At 53.7% G+C, this 14,265-nt stretch overlaps 1 protein-coding gene across 3 annotated transcripts in view; it reads right to left on the bottom strand.

Moving 5' to 3' along the window:
* PPP6R2 (protein phosphatase 6 regulatory subunit 2) overlaps positions 1-14,265 on the bottom strand; it is a 57,771-nt gene that overhangs the window by 14,690 nt on the left and 28,816 nt on the right. For all 3 annotated transcript variants that reach the window (XM_084206413.1, XM_084206414.1, XM_084206412.1), the window contains 9 exons: positions 11,497-11,683; positions 10,678-10,815; positions 9,312-9,377; positions 8,329-8,441; positions 6,742-6,855; positions 5,082-5,208; positions 4,315-4,467; positions 3,366-3,596; positions 1,935-1,999 (listed from right to left, as the gene is read on the bottom strand). In XM_084206413.1, the coding sequence (XP_084062539.1) occupies positions 1,935-1,999; positions 3,366-3,596; positions 4,315-4,467; positions 5,082-5,208; positions 6,742-6,855; positions 8,329-8,441; positions 9,312-9,377; positions 10,678-10,815; positions 11,497-11,683 (1,194 nt within the window). The remainder of the gene's footprint in view (positions 1-1,934; positions 2,000-3,365; positions 3,597-4,314; positions 4,468-5,081; positions 5,209-6,741; positions 6,856-8,328; positions 8,442-9,311; positions 9,378-10,677; positions 10,816-11,496; positions 11,684-14,265) is intronic.

The following is a 14,265-nucleotide window of genomic DNA, read 5'->3' as shown; positions in this document are numbered from 1 at the left end:
GACATCCACGGAGCCGGGACACCCATGGAACCGGGACATCCATGGAGCTGGGGCACCCATGCTACCAGGATACCCATGGATCTGGGACACGCATGGAACCGGGACACCCGTGGAACCGGAACACCCATGGAACCGGGACACCCATGGAGCCAGGGTAACCACGGAGCCAGGACAGAGCCCTGGAAATAGCCCCAGCATTCCTGCCCCTATGGCCACAGAATTCCAGCCCCAGTGGTCACAGCATTCCTGCCCCTATGGCCACAGAATTCCAGCCACAATGGCTATAGCATTCCTGCCCCTACAGCCACAGAATTCCAGCCACAATGGCTATAGCATTCCTGCCCCTATGGCCACAGAATTCCAGCCACAATGGCCACAGCATTCCTGCCCCTATGGCCACAGAATTCCAGCCACAATGGCTATAGCATTCCTGCCCCTATGGCCACAGGATTTCAGCCCTACACAGGGATCAGCCCTGCTCTGGCAGGATGGGGTGAGCTTGCCCCCAGGACAGGAACCTTCCCTCATTTTGCCCTGTTTTGGGATCCCTCCTCCCACTCAGGTAACATGGGAGGGGCTCCAAACAAGGAGCTAAATATGGAAAAGATACAGGAATAAATCTGATTGTAATTCCCAGGGAAGAAAACTCCTAAAGTTAAGGATCTACAGCACAGCTACTAGCAGAGCTCCAGGGTGGGACTGGGATTGCAGGAGTGACTCCCGCAGAACAGGAGATATTCCCATCCAAGCATGGGATTCCCCCTGGGATAAAACCAGTTCCCAACACAGAGCCCAAGCAGCCCTGAGTCCGTTCTCTGGCTCCTCACTGCTTCCCTTCCTGCAGAGTGAAGCCGTGCTCCAAACCAGCCCAGGGAACAGTTTGGTGAGAAGGGACCTCAGAGTCCCCCCAGTGCCACCCCTGCCATGGCAGGGACACCTCCCACTGTCCCAGGGTGCCACAAGGCCCAGTGTCCAGTCTGGCCTTGGACACTGCCAGGGATCCGGGGCAGTCCCTGCTGGCCTCCATCTGCCCACTGAGAGCAGCCAAGGACTCTCCTGGAAACTCCACCTTCCCAAAGCCCAGGCTGAGATTCTTCTGCTTAAATCCCTATTTTTTTTCCTTCCACTCAGATTCTTTCCAGTGTGCTGGTGACTGGAACTCTGGCTGGAAATAAGAATGAGCTCTGGCTCCTTTCTGGTTTAATCAGGAAAACTCCTAAGCAGCACCCAGGGATTTTTTTGGTCCTACAGAACTGGGCAAGGAAATGCCCAGCAAAATTCCTTATGTGAACAAGGGGCTGTAAAAAGAACCAAAAACCCAAACCACCCCAACAAAAAAAAAATGTAATCCAGATCTCTATCCACCAATTATGGCCTGAACAATTCCAGTGGGACTCCAAAGCCCTTGGAAGCCACCAGGAGCTCAAAATAGAGAGGGAGGACCAAACACTGAGCTGGGCACGGAAACTGAAGCCTCTGGAATATTTCCACTTTAATGTTTTAGTTCTTTTAGAATGTTTAGTTCTTATCAGCCCAATCAGCACAAAATCCAAAGGGTTTATAAAGCTAAAATAGGAAATCCAGGCCCCAAATGCTTGGCCACCCCAACTTCCAACAGTTTTCTACTCCGGGAAGAATAAAACTGTACATTTAAAACAAACAAACAAAAAAATGTAAGTGAATATTCCATGGGATCCCCTGAGTAAGCAGGAAAGCAGAAGAATGAGTGTTTGGGGCGGGGTTTTGGAAACATCCATAAAACCCATCATGCCTTCAAATCCTGTCCAAAATTTGGGAATTTGGCTTGTCAGCATGCAAACCGCCCCCGTTCCAAATCCCAACCAAAATCCAAGTCTGTTTGGACACCATTAAGATGGAAATTCTCCAAGAATATTCCAAAGTCAATGTGCAGCCCCAGGCCAGCAATTCCTTACTGGATTTTGTCATTGGCTTCCCAGGCGTCCAATATCCTCTGCACCAGGCAGCACTTCTGGAACAGCTGTGGGGGAAAAGGGAGGATATTCAGCATTTTCCAAAGGAGAACTGTGGATCCTCCTGCTCCTTCCCTGGCTGCTCCCCAGGAGCTCAAACCTCAGCCCTTCCCCTGCCCAGGAGCCCAGTTCCTTCCTGGTTATTCCCCAGAGGATCCCAGCAGAGCAGCAACACCTGGAGCATCCCCAGGCTGCTCCTGCTCCTCCCAGCACCAGGAATTAAAGCACTGCTGGCATTTTCCAGCCACCACACTGAGGCCTGGCCACTAACAGCTGGAATGGTCTTGGTCAGTTTTTTGCCCAAAATTTGTAGTAATTTTTACTTTAAAAAATGGAATTTTAATAATAAATGGGGACAATTTTAATAATAAATAGGGATAATTTTAATACATATCAAGGGATTCACAGGGTCATTAAATGAGGGGAGTTTTAATGGGATGCCAGAAATTAAGGCACAAAAGCAACCATGAGCACCACTAGAAATGATAGTAAGTAATAATAAAGCCCACTAAAAATAGATTTTAAAAAATAATAAAACCCACTAAAATGATAACAAATAATAAAACACACTAAAAACAGATAATAATAAAGCCCATGAAAATTTGATAGTAAATAATAAAAAGAAAAATTTAAAGGCAATAAATTATAACAAAACACACTAAAAATTACATATAAAAATAAATAATAATAAAAAAATCTACATTTTTAGACATTATAGACATGTGCCTGCTCTGGAACAGCCCACCCCAGAGATTCCCTGGTGGCCCCAGCCCATCCCAGAGATCCCTGCTGACCCCAGCCCCTCCCCAGAGATTCCCTGGTGGCCCCAGCCCCTCCCCAGGCACCCTGGTGACCCCAGCCCCTCCCCAGGCATCCTGGTGACCCCAGACCCTCCCCAGAGATCCCTGGTGACCCCAGCCCCACCCCATGCCCCCTCGTGGCCCCAGCCCCACCCCAAGCCCCCTGGTGGCCCCAGCCCCACCCCAGGCCCCCTGGTGGCCCCAGCCCCACCCCAGGCATCCTGGTGGCCCCAGCCCCTCCCCAGAGATTCCCTGGTGACCCCAGCCCCACCCCAGGCCCCCTGGTGACCCCAGCCCCTCCCCAGGCATCCTGGTGACCCCAGCCCCACCCCAGGCCCCCTGGTGACCCCAGCCCCACCCTAGGCACCCTGGTGACCCCAGCCCCACCCCAGGCCCCCTGGTGACCCCAGCTCCACCCCAGGCCCCCTGGTGACCCCAGCCCCTCCCCAGAGATCCCTGGTGACCCCAGCCCCACCCTAGGCACCCTGGTGACCCCAGCCCCACCCCAGGCCCCCTGGTGACCCCAGCCCCAGCCCAGGCCCCCTGGTGGCCCCAGCCCCAGCCCAGCTCTCACGTGGGTGACCATGAGGTTCTCGGTGCCTCTGGCAGGGGGCCGTGTGGGCTGTGTGGGCTCTGCAGGCTCCGTGGGCTCAGGGGCCGCGTTCCCGCCCGGAGCCTCCTCTTTGCTGCCCGGATCCCCCGGGCTGGGCTTCCCCTCGTGCACCGAGTGGGACAGGATGGCTGCTATGGACAGCTCCACTTGGAAATGCAAAAAGTTATTCCACGTGTATTTAAAAAATAAATCCTGGAGGAGAAATAAGAGACGGAAGAGTTTACTCAGGATGAATTTTCCTGCTTTTAATGATATCAGGGATCTCTAAGAATCTTCCCAATTCAACCCATCCCAGGTTTCTGGGACTCTGGGATATTAAACTGTTGCCCAAGTTGTTGTTTGATCAAGCAATTCCACTCAAACAGTTTTCCTGCTACATGCCAGCACCCAGTGCAGGTTGGGCTCTGCATTCCCAGGGCGCTCAGTCTGCTGGGAAATCAGTGAATATTCCCAATAAATGGAGCACTTAGGAATCCTATCACACAGCACTCACAGCAGAGACACACTGAATTAAACAACCTAACTCTGCTGGGGCTCAATGAAGCCTAGGAAAAACAGGAACTAAACCACTGCTAAGGGTGGAATTAATTCTCTTAAGGCTGCCCAGGTTCTGGAAGGTTTTTTCCAGCCTCAGGGATCCTGGGAGAAAATTCATCTCTCCTCATTCCAGGAGCTCACACACACAGCACAGACTGTTTCACACCTTCTCCACTGAACTAACATGGACTTGGAAGTGTGAGGCTCAGTCCAAAACCCGGAACAGTCAGATTCATATCACAAAAGTTCCTCTAGGGATCTGCTCCTCGTGGAGCAGGTACGGGAAATATGAGGGCTTTGGCCCCCTGGCACAAGCCCTGCAGAGAAGGGCTCCCGGGTCCCGGCGCTGCCCCCGGTGCCCCCGGACACTCACAAGTAACAAGTCCATGGTGCCGAGCCTGCAGAGCTCGTGGTTGATGCTGGGCGTGTTGGCGTGCAGCAGCGCCGCGATCAGCCGCGAGCCGTGCAGCCGCGCGTTCCCCAGCGGCTCCTCCAGCACCCCCAGCGTGGTCAGGATCGCCGGTTTCTGCAGGGCAGGGAGGGCAGTCAGGGTAGGACAGCATTCCCACAGCACACCTGCACCATGCTTCTACAGGGCCTGGGCCCTAAATCCAACCATGGGAACTCCACCACACGACGGGGAAGAGCTTCCCATGGAGGTGGCACAGTCCTGGAACCACTGCTCGGGGAGGGCCCGAGTCCCCCTCTCTGCAGACATCCCAATCCCAGCTGGACGTGTCCCTGTGTCACCTGCTCCAGGTGACCCTGCCCTGCACTGGATGATCCCTAACAACCCCAGCTGTTCTGGAATTCTCAGATTAAACAGAACCCACCCATTTCAGGAATGTTCTCAGCAGGGAAACCTAAATCACCTTCCCAAGAGGATAGTTCTGGGGCCACTGGGAGATTTAACTTCCAAGTCAGAAGATTAAAATCCACCTATCCACTGAAAGTTTCTTCTTCTCCATCCCTTCCCATCTCCACTCAACACGCCAGTCCCAAAGATTTCCCTGAACACAACTCTCAGACTCCTGCTGCTCATCCCTGCATGCCTGAGTTACAGGATTTGGTGTGGATTTCCCCTCCCTGGCCACATGTCCGTGCTGGAGCTGTCTGGAGTCCCGGGAACGCTGGCAGTACCTTGGGTGGGCACAGCAGCAGCTGGTGGAAGTCCTTGAGCCGGGGCTCGATGCCGTGCAAGATGCTGCTGTTGACAGTGTAAGACCTCTCGAATCCCTGAGTGTACGAGTCCATCAGGCCTTCCACTCTGAGGGAACACCGGGATTCACTTGGAGTCACTCGCCATTCCCTCTTCCCATTCTGAACAACCAAGTGATACCAGGGTCCTCAGGGTCCCTCCCAACCCAGTCCATCCTGGGATTCTGGGACTTCATGATATTAAACCAGTGCCCAACCTGGTGTTTAATCAGCAATTCCACTAAAACCATTTTCCTTCTACACTTCCTGCATTCCATCTTCCTTCTCCTGGGGCCCAGAACTGCCCCCAGTATCCAGAGGTGGAGATTTTGTTAAATAGCCTCCAGTCACACTGGCAACGTCAGTGGTTTTCTCTTCACAAATGAGGATGAAAAATAGTAACATTCAGCTCCTGAACGCATTCCCATACCCACATGGTGTTGATTCCATTATATTAGTTATTTCTATTATTTATTATAGTGTATTAGTTAATATTGGTATCATTTCCCAGGTGCTGCTCACACAACCAAACCTATGCCGAGCTCGGGAGGAGCTGACCAGAAATAACCTCCCAGCAGAGCTGGCAAACCACATTCTCAAAGTGCTTCCTGGGGTTCCAAACCCCCAAACACTTCCAAAGAAAATGGCTCAGCAAGAGCTACCTAACAAATGTTTGTTCCTCCCACTGTCCCAGGCTGCTCCCAGCCCTGCCCAGCCTGGCCTTGGGCACTGCCAGGGATGCAGGGGCAGCCCCAGCTGCTCTGGGCACCCTGTGCCAGGGCCTGCCCTCCCTCCCAGGCAGGAATTCCCTGCCAGTATCCCATCTAAGACTCGCTTCTTCCAGCCTGAAGCCATTCCCTGTGTCTAGGCAGTGCCCTTCCCTTTGTGACCCCAGCACAGCCTGGAGCCCCCAGTGATCCTGGTGATCTCAGTGATCCCAAGAATCCCAGTAATCCCAATGATCCCAGAAATCCCAGCAATCCCAGTGATCCTGGTGATCCTGGTAATCCCAGTGATCCCAGCGATCCCAGTAATCCTGATGATCCTGGTAATCCCAGTGATCCCAGCGATCCCGGTAATCCCAGCGATCCTGGCAATCCCAGTGATCCCGGTAATCCCAGTGATCCCAGCGATCCCAGCAATCCCAGCGATCCTGGCAATCCCAGTGATCCCAGCAATCCCAGTAATCTCAGTGATCCTGGTAATCCCAGTGATCCCAGCAACCCCAGTGATCCCAGTGATCCCGGTAATCCCAGTGATCCTGCCAATCCCAGTTATCCCGGTAATCCCAGTGATCCCAGCGATCCCAGCAATCCCGGCGATCCCAGCAATTCCGGCGATCCCGGCGATCCCAGCAATCCCAGTTATCCTGGGAATCCCAGTGATCCCAGTCATCCCAGCGATCCCACTGATCCCAGCAATCCCTGCAATCCTGGCGATCCCAGTGATCCCAGCAATCCCGGCGATCCCAGCAATCCCAGTCATCCCAGCGATCCCAGTTATCCCAGCAATCCCGGCAATCCCAGCGATCCCACTGATCCCAGCAATCCCACTGATCCCAGCAATCCCGGCGATCCCAGTGGTCCCGGCGGTCCCGGCTCACCCGGAGCGCCGCGTTTCCAGCAGCGTCAGGAGCACCTGGGTTCCGTTCACGATGCAGGTCTCGCTCTGCTCCCCGTCGAACATGTTCCCGAGCAGCTGCTCCACGCACTCCTGCCTGGGGACACAGGGCTCACTCACACGGGGCTGCGGCTGCTGCACCGCCCAGCTGCCACTCAAGGCAGAGGCAAGATCCCACTCTTCCCACTGCTCTGTGCCAGACCAAGGAATGATGGGGGGAAGGAACAGGAGGCTGAGGCCAGCCCTGCTCCCCAGCTCACACAACCACACAATCACTGGGCTGGAAGAGATCTTCAATGTCACAGCGTCCAGTCCAGCCCAGCCCCTCAGGCAGAGCCTGGCAGGCAGTGCCACATGCAGGCTTGTTAAACACACCCAGGGATGGTGACTGCAGCACCTCCCCTGCAGCCATTGCAGAGCTTTATCCCCTTGCTGGAAAAGCTTTTTCCTGCTCTCCAGCCTGAATTTCCCTCGGCACAGCTTGAGACTGTGTCCTCTGGTTCTGTCAGTTGTTGCGCCAGTTCCTGCAGCTCCTGTTCCCCACCACATCCCAGCTCTGTCCCTCAGGGACAGCTCTCCAAAATCCAGTCCTCAGGAAGTCCCTTCTCCTTCCCTGCCTTCCCCAGTCCCACGTCCAGCCAAACCCAACATCCCTGGAGTTCAAAGCCCAATCCTGACTATTTTCTAACGTTCCAGAAAGTCTCCTTTCCATGGGTATAAATAAAATATGAGACAAAAATGTAAAAACAGCTGAATAATTAATGAGGGAGGATTATTTGAATAAGTAGCATCTAAATACCCTCTGTCAGCAGAGCAGGGGAGGCAGAGGCAGGAAAAGGAGGCAATTTTCTGTAAGGAACCAAATTCCCTTTATTGCACCCAGCCAGCAGCTCCTGAACCTGGATTTGGGGCTCATTTCCTGATCCCACCTCCTTCGTGCTGATCATTCATTCCTGACTCAGGGATGATAAAAGTTATCCAAAACCCAAAAGGTCACTGTAATGCTGGGAAAATTGGCCAGGAAGGGTAATGAGCTTTGTGACCTTCAGCAGAAAGGGAAGAGGAGCAAAAGAACACCTTTGCCCAAAATGCTCCTTTATTTTGATCAGGAATTCTGGAGATGGTTCCCAAAAGTGCAGGGTCCCACAGCCCTCTCCAAAACTACAAAGAAAGCCTAAAACTACCAAAAAAGTCTGTAAATACCATATCATCCATGACCATCACAACTGCTACTGCAGGGAACCACAGCCCTCATTAAAGGTCCTGGGATTCCTTTGAGATCCCTTCAGACCCTGAAGGTGCTGTGAGGTCCTCACACAACCCTCTCTTCTCCAGACTGGAATTCCTTGGGTTTTTGCCTCACCCTGGATTAGGCCAGGACTTTGGGGCTCCCTGACTCCTTCTCCTGCCTCTGGACAGAGCCCCAGCGCCCAGATTGCTGAAGAGACCATTCAGAGCTGCTCCAGCTCCAAAGGAACATCCCCACTCTGTCTGCTCCCTGCAGAGCGATCCAGGAGCCACTCCCAGTGCACCCAGTGCCCCCAGCATGCCCAGTGCCCCCAGTACTCACGATTCCAGTGCTGTGAGAAGTGGATCTGGCTCCGGGACATCCTGGAGCTGAGTGCTCTGGTCTCTGCTCAGCCTGATGATGTCACACAGGGTCTGGGAAGCGTTGGATTGCCTCTGGAAACAGGACAGGAGCAGTGTCAGCGCCAGGGCCAAGCCTGGCCAGGCTGGGAATGCTCCAGCTGGGATCGACCTGCTCCTGCTCCCCCTGGAGTTACTCAGGGCTGGACACTCCTGGAGCTGCAGCATCAACAGGTTGCAGCATCAACAATCACTTAAAGGAGATTGGCCCAAACATGATTATTCAGGAGCTATGGGGTGAGGATTCCTTTTTCTCTCCTCAATCCTGCTAATCTGCACATCTGCAACACAAACATTCCATCCTTCCTTCCACTGCTCAGCCTTCCTGCTTAAGAAAACCCTCCACCATTTAATTCCTGGGATTTAAAAGGTTTTCCAGGTTTGTTTGAGGAATTCATCCTCCCGTTCTGGCCATCAGGCAAAGTCTCTCTGGAGATGCTGTACCTCAGCATCTGCTCCAACACACATCCATGGGGATGTTCAGTTTTCCCATCACAGAAAGAAGTTTACTTGGGGTGAGCTGAGGGAACTGGACTCAGAGAACTGCATTTTCTGGACTTTACAACTGAATTCCTACTTGGGGCTAGAAAGATTTGAAAATGGCATAAAGTGGCTGATTTTAAAGAATCTTCCAGGAACAGCAGGTTCCTCCCTAATCCCAAGGGAAATCCCCACTGTCTGTAGGATTGAGATGAACTCAGGCAGCAGAACCAAGAAACTGGGAGTAAAATAAGTCAAAAGCAGACGAAACTACTCCAAAACCCCTCATTTGGCACTGAGCAGAGGATGGGACATCCCAAGGCATCCCTGGTGGCTCCTCCACAGGTCACTGGGACATGGCAAACAAAAATCGCCCGGACCCTGTAGGACCCAGCCCCCCAAATCCCCAGCCCTGGTGCCACTCACATCCTCATCCTGGCTTGAATGGATCAGCTCCACCAGTCTCTGGATAATCCTGGCTTCATTCAGCCACTGCAGGGAAAACAGCAGCAGAGAAAATCCTTGATGGATGTCTGAGAACTCAGAACCAGAGGGGCTCTGGGAAGCTCTGCAGGAAGGGAAGCCCTTCCTTCCCTCTCCAATCCCATCCCTGAGGCAGGGACAGGGATGGATTCAGATTTGCATCAGCATGGATGGGGTTGGATTTGGATTTGCATCCTGCCATGGAACTAACACTCAGGCCCCTCTGGAAAACATGGAATGCTCCAGGGACAAACAGCCTCATCTGAGCAGTGGTGGCAGAACCCCACCACGTTCTCCCAGCAGCTCCTGCTCTTCCTGCTGCTCACACCCAGCAATTCTGCCTCCTGCCAGATATTGGAACAGCTGTCACTGCACCTTCATCTTGCTCCACAACTTCCTATTCTCCATGAAAATCATTCCCTATCCCCCTTTCTGGCCCAGGAAACCAGGAACATCCTCTCTAAAGGCTCCCTGCCACTCCTCCCTCCCAGCCCCATGTGTAGGCTCAGCCCCTCATCTCCACCCATTTCCATTCACATCCCACTCCTGCTCCAGGAAAGCTGCTGCATGTGTGACATCCTCCAAACTCATCCCAACAATGCCCAAACTCAGCTGCCTGGGAAATGAGCAAACTTCTATTACAAGGAACAACATTTCCAGGGATGGGTCTGGAGCCCCTCTGCTCCTGAGGCTGGCTAGGAGAGCTGGGGGTGCTCACCTGGAGAGGAGAAGGCTCCAGGGAGAGCGCAGAGCCCCTGGCAGGGCCTGCAGGGGCTCCAGGAGAGCTGCAGAGGGACTGGGGACAAGGCCTGACTGGGCTGGAACTGCCCAGAGCAGCTGGGGCTGCCCCTGAATCCCTGGAATGTCCAAGGCCAGGCTGGACACTGGGGCTGGAGCAGCCTGGGACAGTGAGAGGTGTCCCTGCCATGGCAGGGGTGGCACTGCAGGGGCTTTAGGGTCCTCTCTAGCCCAAACCATTCCAGGATTCCTTGACTCTATGATTCCTTGAACATGGTAAGAAATGACACTAATTACAGTCCAAATCAATGTCTGAATTTCTGAACACTGGGAAAACACAGTTTCCCTCTCTCCAAGCTCTCCAGCTGGACTAAAGAGAGGTTGCTTCATGGAAAAACAAGTGGGAACCCCTTTGCTGCCCTGGAGCCACAACAGAGCTGAGGGACTCAAGGAGCGACCCCAGCCCTGGGAACAGGAGCTGCCTGAGGGGTGGATCTGCTCCTGGGATAAAACACCCACAGACCCCATCTGGGCCAGGCAGGGACAGGGGCTGGGAGGGGAAGGCCCTCACGTTGAGCACGTCCTGGCGCAGGGCCGTGGGCTCCACGCAGCTGATGAGGCGCAGCAGCAGGTCCATCATGGCAGAGGTGTCGATGTGCTTTAGCACCAGGCTCAGGAACTTGTCCTTTTTCCTCAAAAATGAGATCACCTGTGGAAACAGGAGCCTGCATCAGCTGCCAGCGGGACACACAGCTCCCTCACAGCTTCCCCACAAATCCCCCACAACTCCCTCACAGATCCCCCTCAACTCCCTCACAACTCCCAGAGCTTCTCCTTTGTGTCTCAACCACTGACCTTGGTCTGGAAACTCTCCAGGGAACAAGGGAATAATTCTTACTCCAAGGCAACACCAAATCAGATCTTTTCTGTCAACTTTTCTCCCCTCCGTACCACAGAGAAACCCAATGCCATGGAAATAAGTGAAGCTGGAGGATTTTCCTTTCCTCTCAAGCTCCCTACCAGGCAGCATTTACAACCCCAGTATTTATTGGGATGTGAGTATTCCTGAATCCCTGTTCAGCCCATGCCTCAGCACCCCTTCCATAAGGATGAGCCTGAGGCCTTGTTTATGGTTTGGGATGACTCCGATGATCCTCAAAATGCCTTGGCACGAAAAGAGAAGCTTTAGCTGTGCCATGGGGATATCCCGGCCATGGCAGATCCCAACCCAAAACTCTGGGAAGAGTCTGTCCACACCAGCGTGTCCCTGCTGAGGAATTCCGAGAACTTTCCAGAGATCCCATTTCACCTCCAACCACAAGCTCACAGCAAGGACACAACACGGGCAGTGCCGGGGAATTCCCTGGATCGGGACAGACCCCATCCCCACCTGTTCTGTTTTCCGTGCAATGAGGTTCCCGATGGTCTTGCTGAAGAAGCTGGCGAGGAGGGGGTTCAGGGGGGGCTCGTGGTCCAGGAAGTCGTAGAGGATGTTGAGCAGGGTCTCGTCCCCGCCCAGTTTGTCGTTGATCTGCGGCACGTCTGAGGTCAGCAGCTCGCAGGCCGTGTTGGGATACCTGCAGCGACACACCCAGAGCCCCCACAGGTGAGATGGGAACTGGAGATCTGCCCTCCGCAAAGGCCCCAGCAAGTGACGGAATTCCTGCCTAGGAGGGTGGCCAGGCCCAGGCACAGATGCCCAGAGCAGCTGGGGCTGCCCCTGCATCCCTGGCAGTGCCAAAGGCCAGGCTGGACACTGGGGCTGGAGCACCTGGGACAGTGGGAGGTGTCCCTGCCATGGCAGGGGTGGCACTGGAGAGGCTCTGAGGCCCTTCCCACCCAGCCCATCCTATGACTGATTCCCTCTGGTGAGGACACTTTTCCCACAATGGATTATTAGTGATTTGTGACCACACCAGGTTTCTACACCAGGATCTTTCCCAATCTCTGCATTCCCTATAAGCCTCTAGGACAAGCCACTACCAGGCCAGCTGGGAGCTCTGACCCTTTTCCTGCACCATTCCCTTCCCCAGCAGCCTCCTCCTGTTCCTGCAGTTCCAGCCCAAAGCCCCTCAGGCCCGACTGCTGCTGTTCCAGGCTTGGTGCTGCCCAAGGAGCTGAGGCTGAGCATGTCACTATCACCACCACAGAGGGACCTTCCAGCCCTTCCATCCCTTACACCCCCAAAGAGACACCATGATTCTTTTCTCCTTTTCCTGGATCATTCCATGCAAAAAACATATACAATTCCTCAAGATCTGTGTGCGGAGCCTCCCTGGGATACACATCCCATGGACAGGGGAGAAATGGGAGCTCTCCCTGTCCCAGCAGGTTCTGCTCCTGCAGCTCTCATAGCCCCAGGTCTGATCCAACCCCTCACCATTCCCGTTCTGGCACCACATCCCAGCCCTGGTGGTTTCCAGGCTGCAGGGACTCACCTCACCCGAACTCCCCCTCCGACCCCTTGAAAGCTGAGCTTGCCTCACCCCTGGGCTCAGCAGCTCATTGGCAGATCCAAGATTCACACTCTCCTTTCCTGCTCCAGCCTCCTTTCAGGTATTTAATTCCACAAGTTCTGCTTGGATGGGAATTTACTGGGGACTCTGAACTTTATGAACCTCCATCCCATTGTTCCAGGGATAAAGTCCTTGGATGATCCCCTCTCCTCACATTCCCAGCCCCAGATCCTTCCAAAGCTATCAAGTTTCTCCCTGTTCCACTTGACCAATTTTATAACCTTTCCTGAAGAGCCAAAGTGGAACTCCATCTGGATTTGCACAGAGTCCATTCTTCCTGCTCAGCCTTTATTTATCCCAAAAGCTTCCCTGGTTTCTAATGAGCTCAAACCCCCCTTCCCCTCTCCAGGCTATGGAGACACTTCTGGGCCTGCTCTGCCTGGGAGTCCCTAGTGCTGCCAAGGAAATGCTCCATGAACATCAGCCCTTGGTGTCCCAGCAGGAATTTACTTCTTGAAACCTCTGTCCTTATTCCCCCTTCCCTCATTCTTCGCCTGTTTGGTAACAATCAGGGAATCCTGGGATGGCTGGGTGGGAAGGGACCCCAAAGCCCCTCCAGTGCCACCCCAGCCATGGCAGGGACACCTCCCCCTGCCCCAGGCTGCTCCAGCCCCAGTGTCCAGCCTGGCCTTGGGCACTGCCAGGGATGCAGGGGCAGCCCCAGCTGCTCTGGCAATTCCAGCCCAGGCAGGAATTTCTCATTCCCAAGATCACATCCATGCCTGCCCTCTGGCAGTGGGAGCCATTCCCTGGGTGCTGTCCCTGCAGGCCTTGTCCCCAGTCCCTCTGCAGCTCTCCTGGAGCCCCTTCAGGCCCTGGAATGGGCTGGAAGCTCTCCCTGGAGCCTTCCCTTCTCCAGGGGAACATTCCCAGCTCTCCCAGCCTCTCCGGAGCAGAGGGGCTCCAGCCCTGGAGCAGCTCATCTGGACTTGCTCCAGGTCCTTCAGCTGCCGGCCCCAGGGCTGACGCAGCTCTGCAGGTGGGTCCCAAATTCACCCTCCAGAGCAGGATCCTTGCACAGCAGCCACAGGATATTCCAAGTTATTACCCCACATACTCCTGGGCATTCGCTCACCTGGGAACAGCCACCTCACACCATTATCAACTCTTACCCAAAACCACACCTGAACGTGGCACTTCTGTGGCTTTCCACCAACCCCAGCCCTGATCCATCCCCACCAGGAAAAACCTGCCCAGTTTCAGTTATTTATAGTCAGAGCAGCCTTTTATTTTTATATAAACTTCACAAAAGCAAACTAACTCCCCAAACCCAAATGTCAATATTTTTGAGTATACATTGGGTTAAAAATACATAAACACAACTCTGGTGAGACACAAACCCCTGTGAGGAGCTCAGCACGGTCTGAGCAGAGGCAGGGCCTGCCTGGAGCTGTGATCCCTGAAATCAGCAGGATCTGGACATGCAGCACACAAAAATACCCCAGATTTTATTCATTTTTCAGCTCACTTTGTTCTGTGGGATTGGAAACCCATAGAGTTCAGAGATTTCTACCTCTTTCCTATAAAAACGTATTTAGGGGGGTTTGGATTTTGAGGGAACAGCAGATTTTTTGAGACTTTATTTGAGATAGGATTACTTTTTTACATTATTTGAGATTTGATTATTTGAGACATTACTTGAG

This window comes from Fringilla coelebs, assembly GCF_963513975.1.
Source record: "Fringilla coelebs genome assembly, chromosome: 5".
Classification (NCBI taxonomy): Eukaryota; Metazoa; Chordata; class Aves; order Passeriformes; family Fringillidae; genus Fringilla; species Fringilla coelebs.
This window is presented reverse-complemented; position numbering and strand designations above follow the sequence as displayed.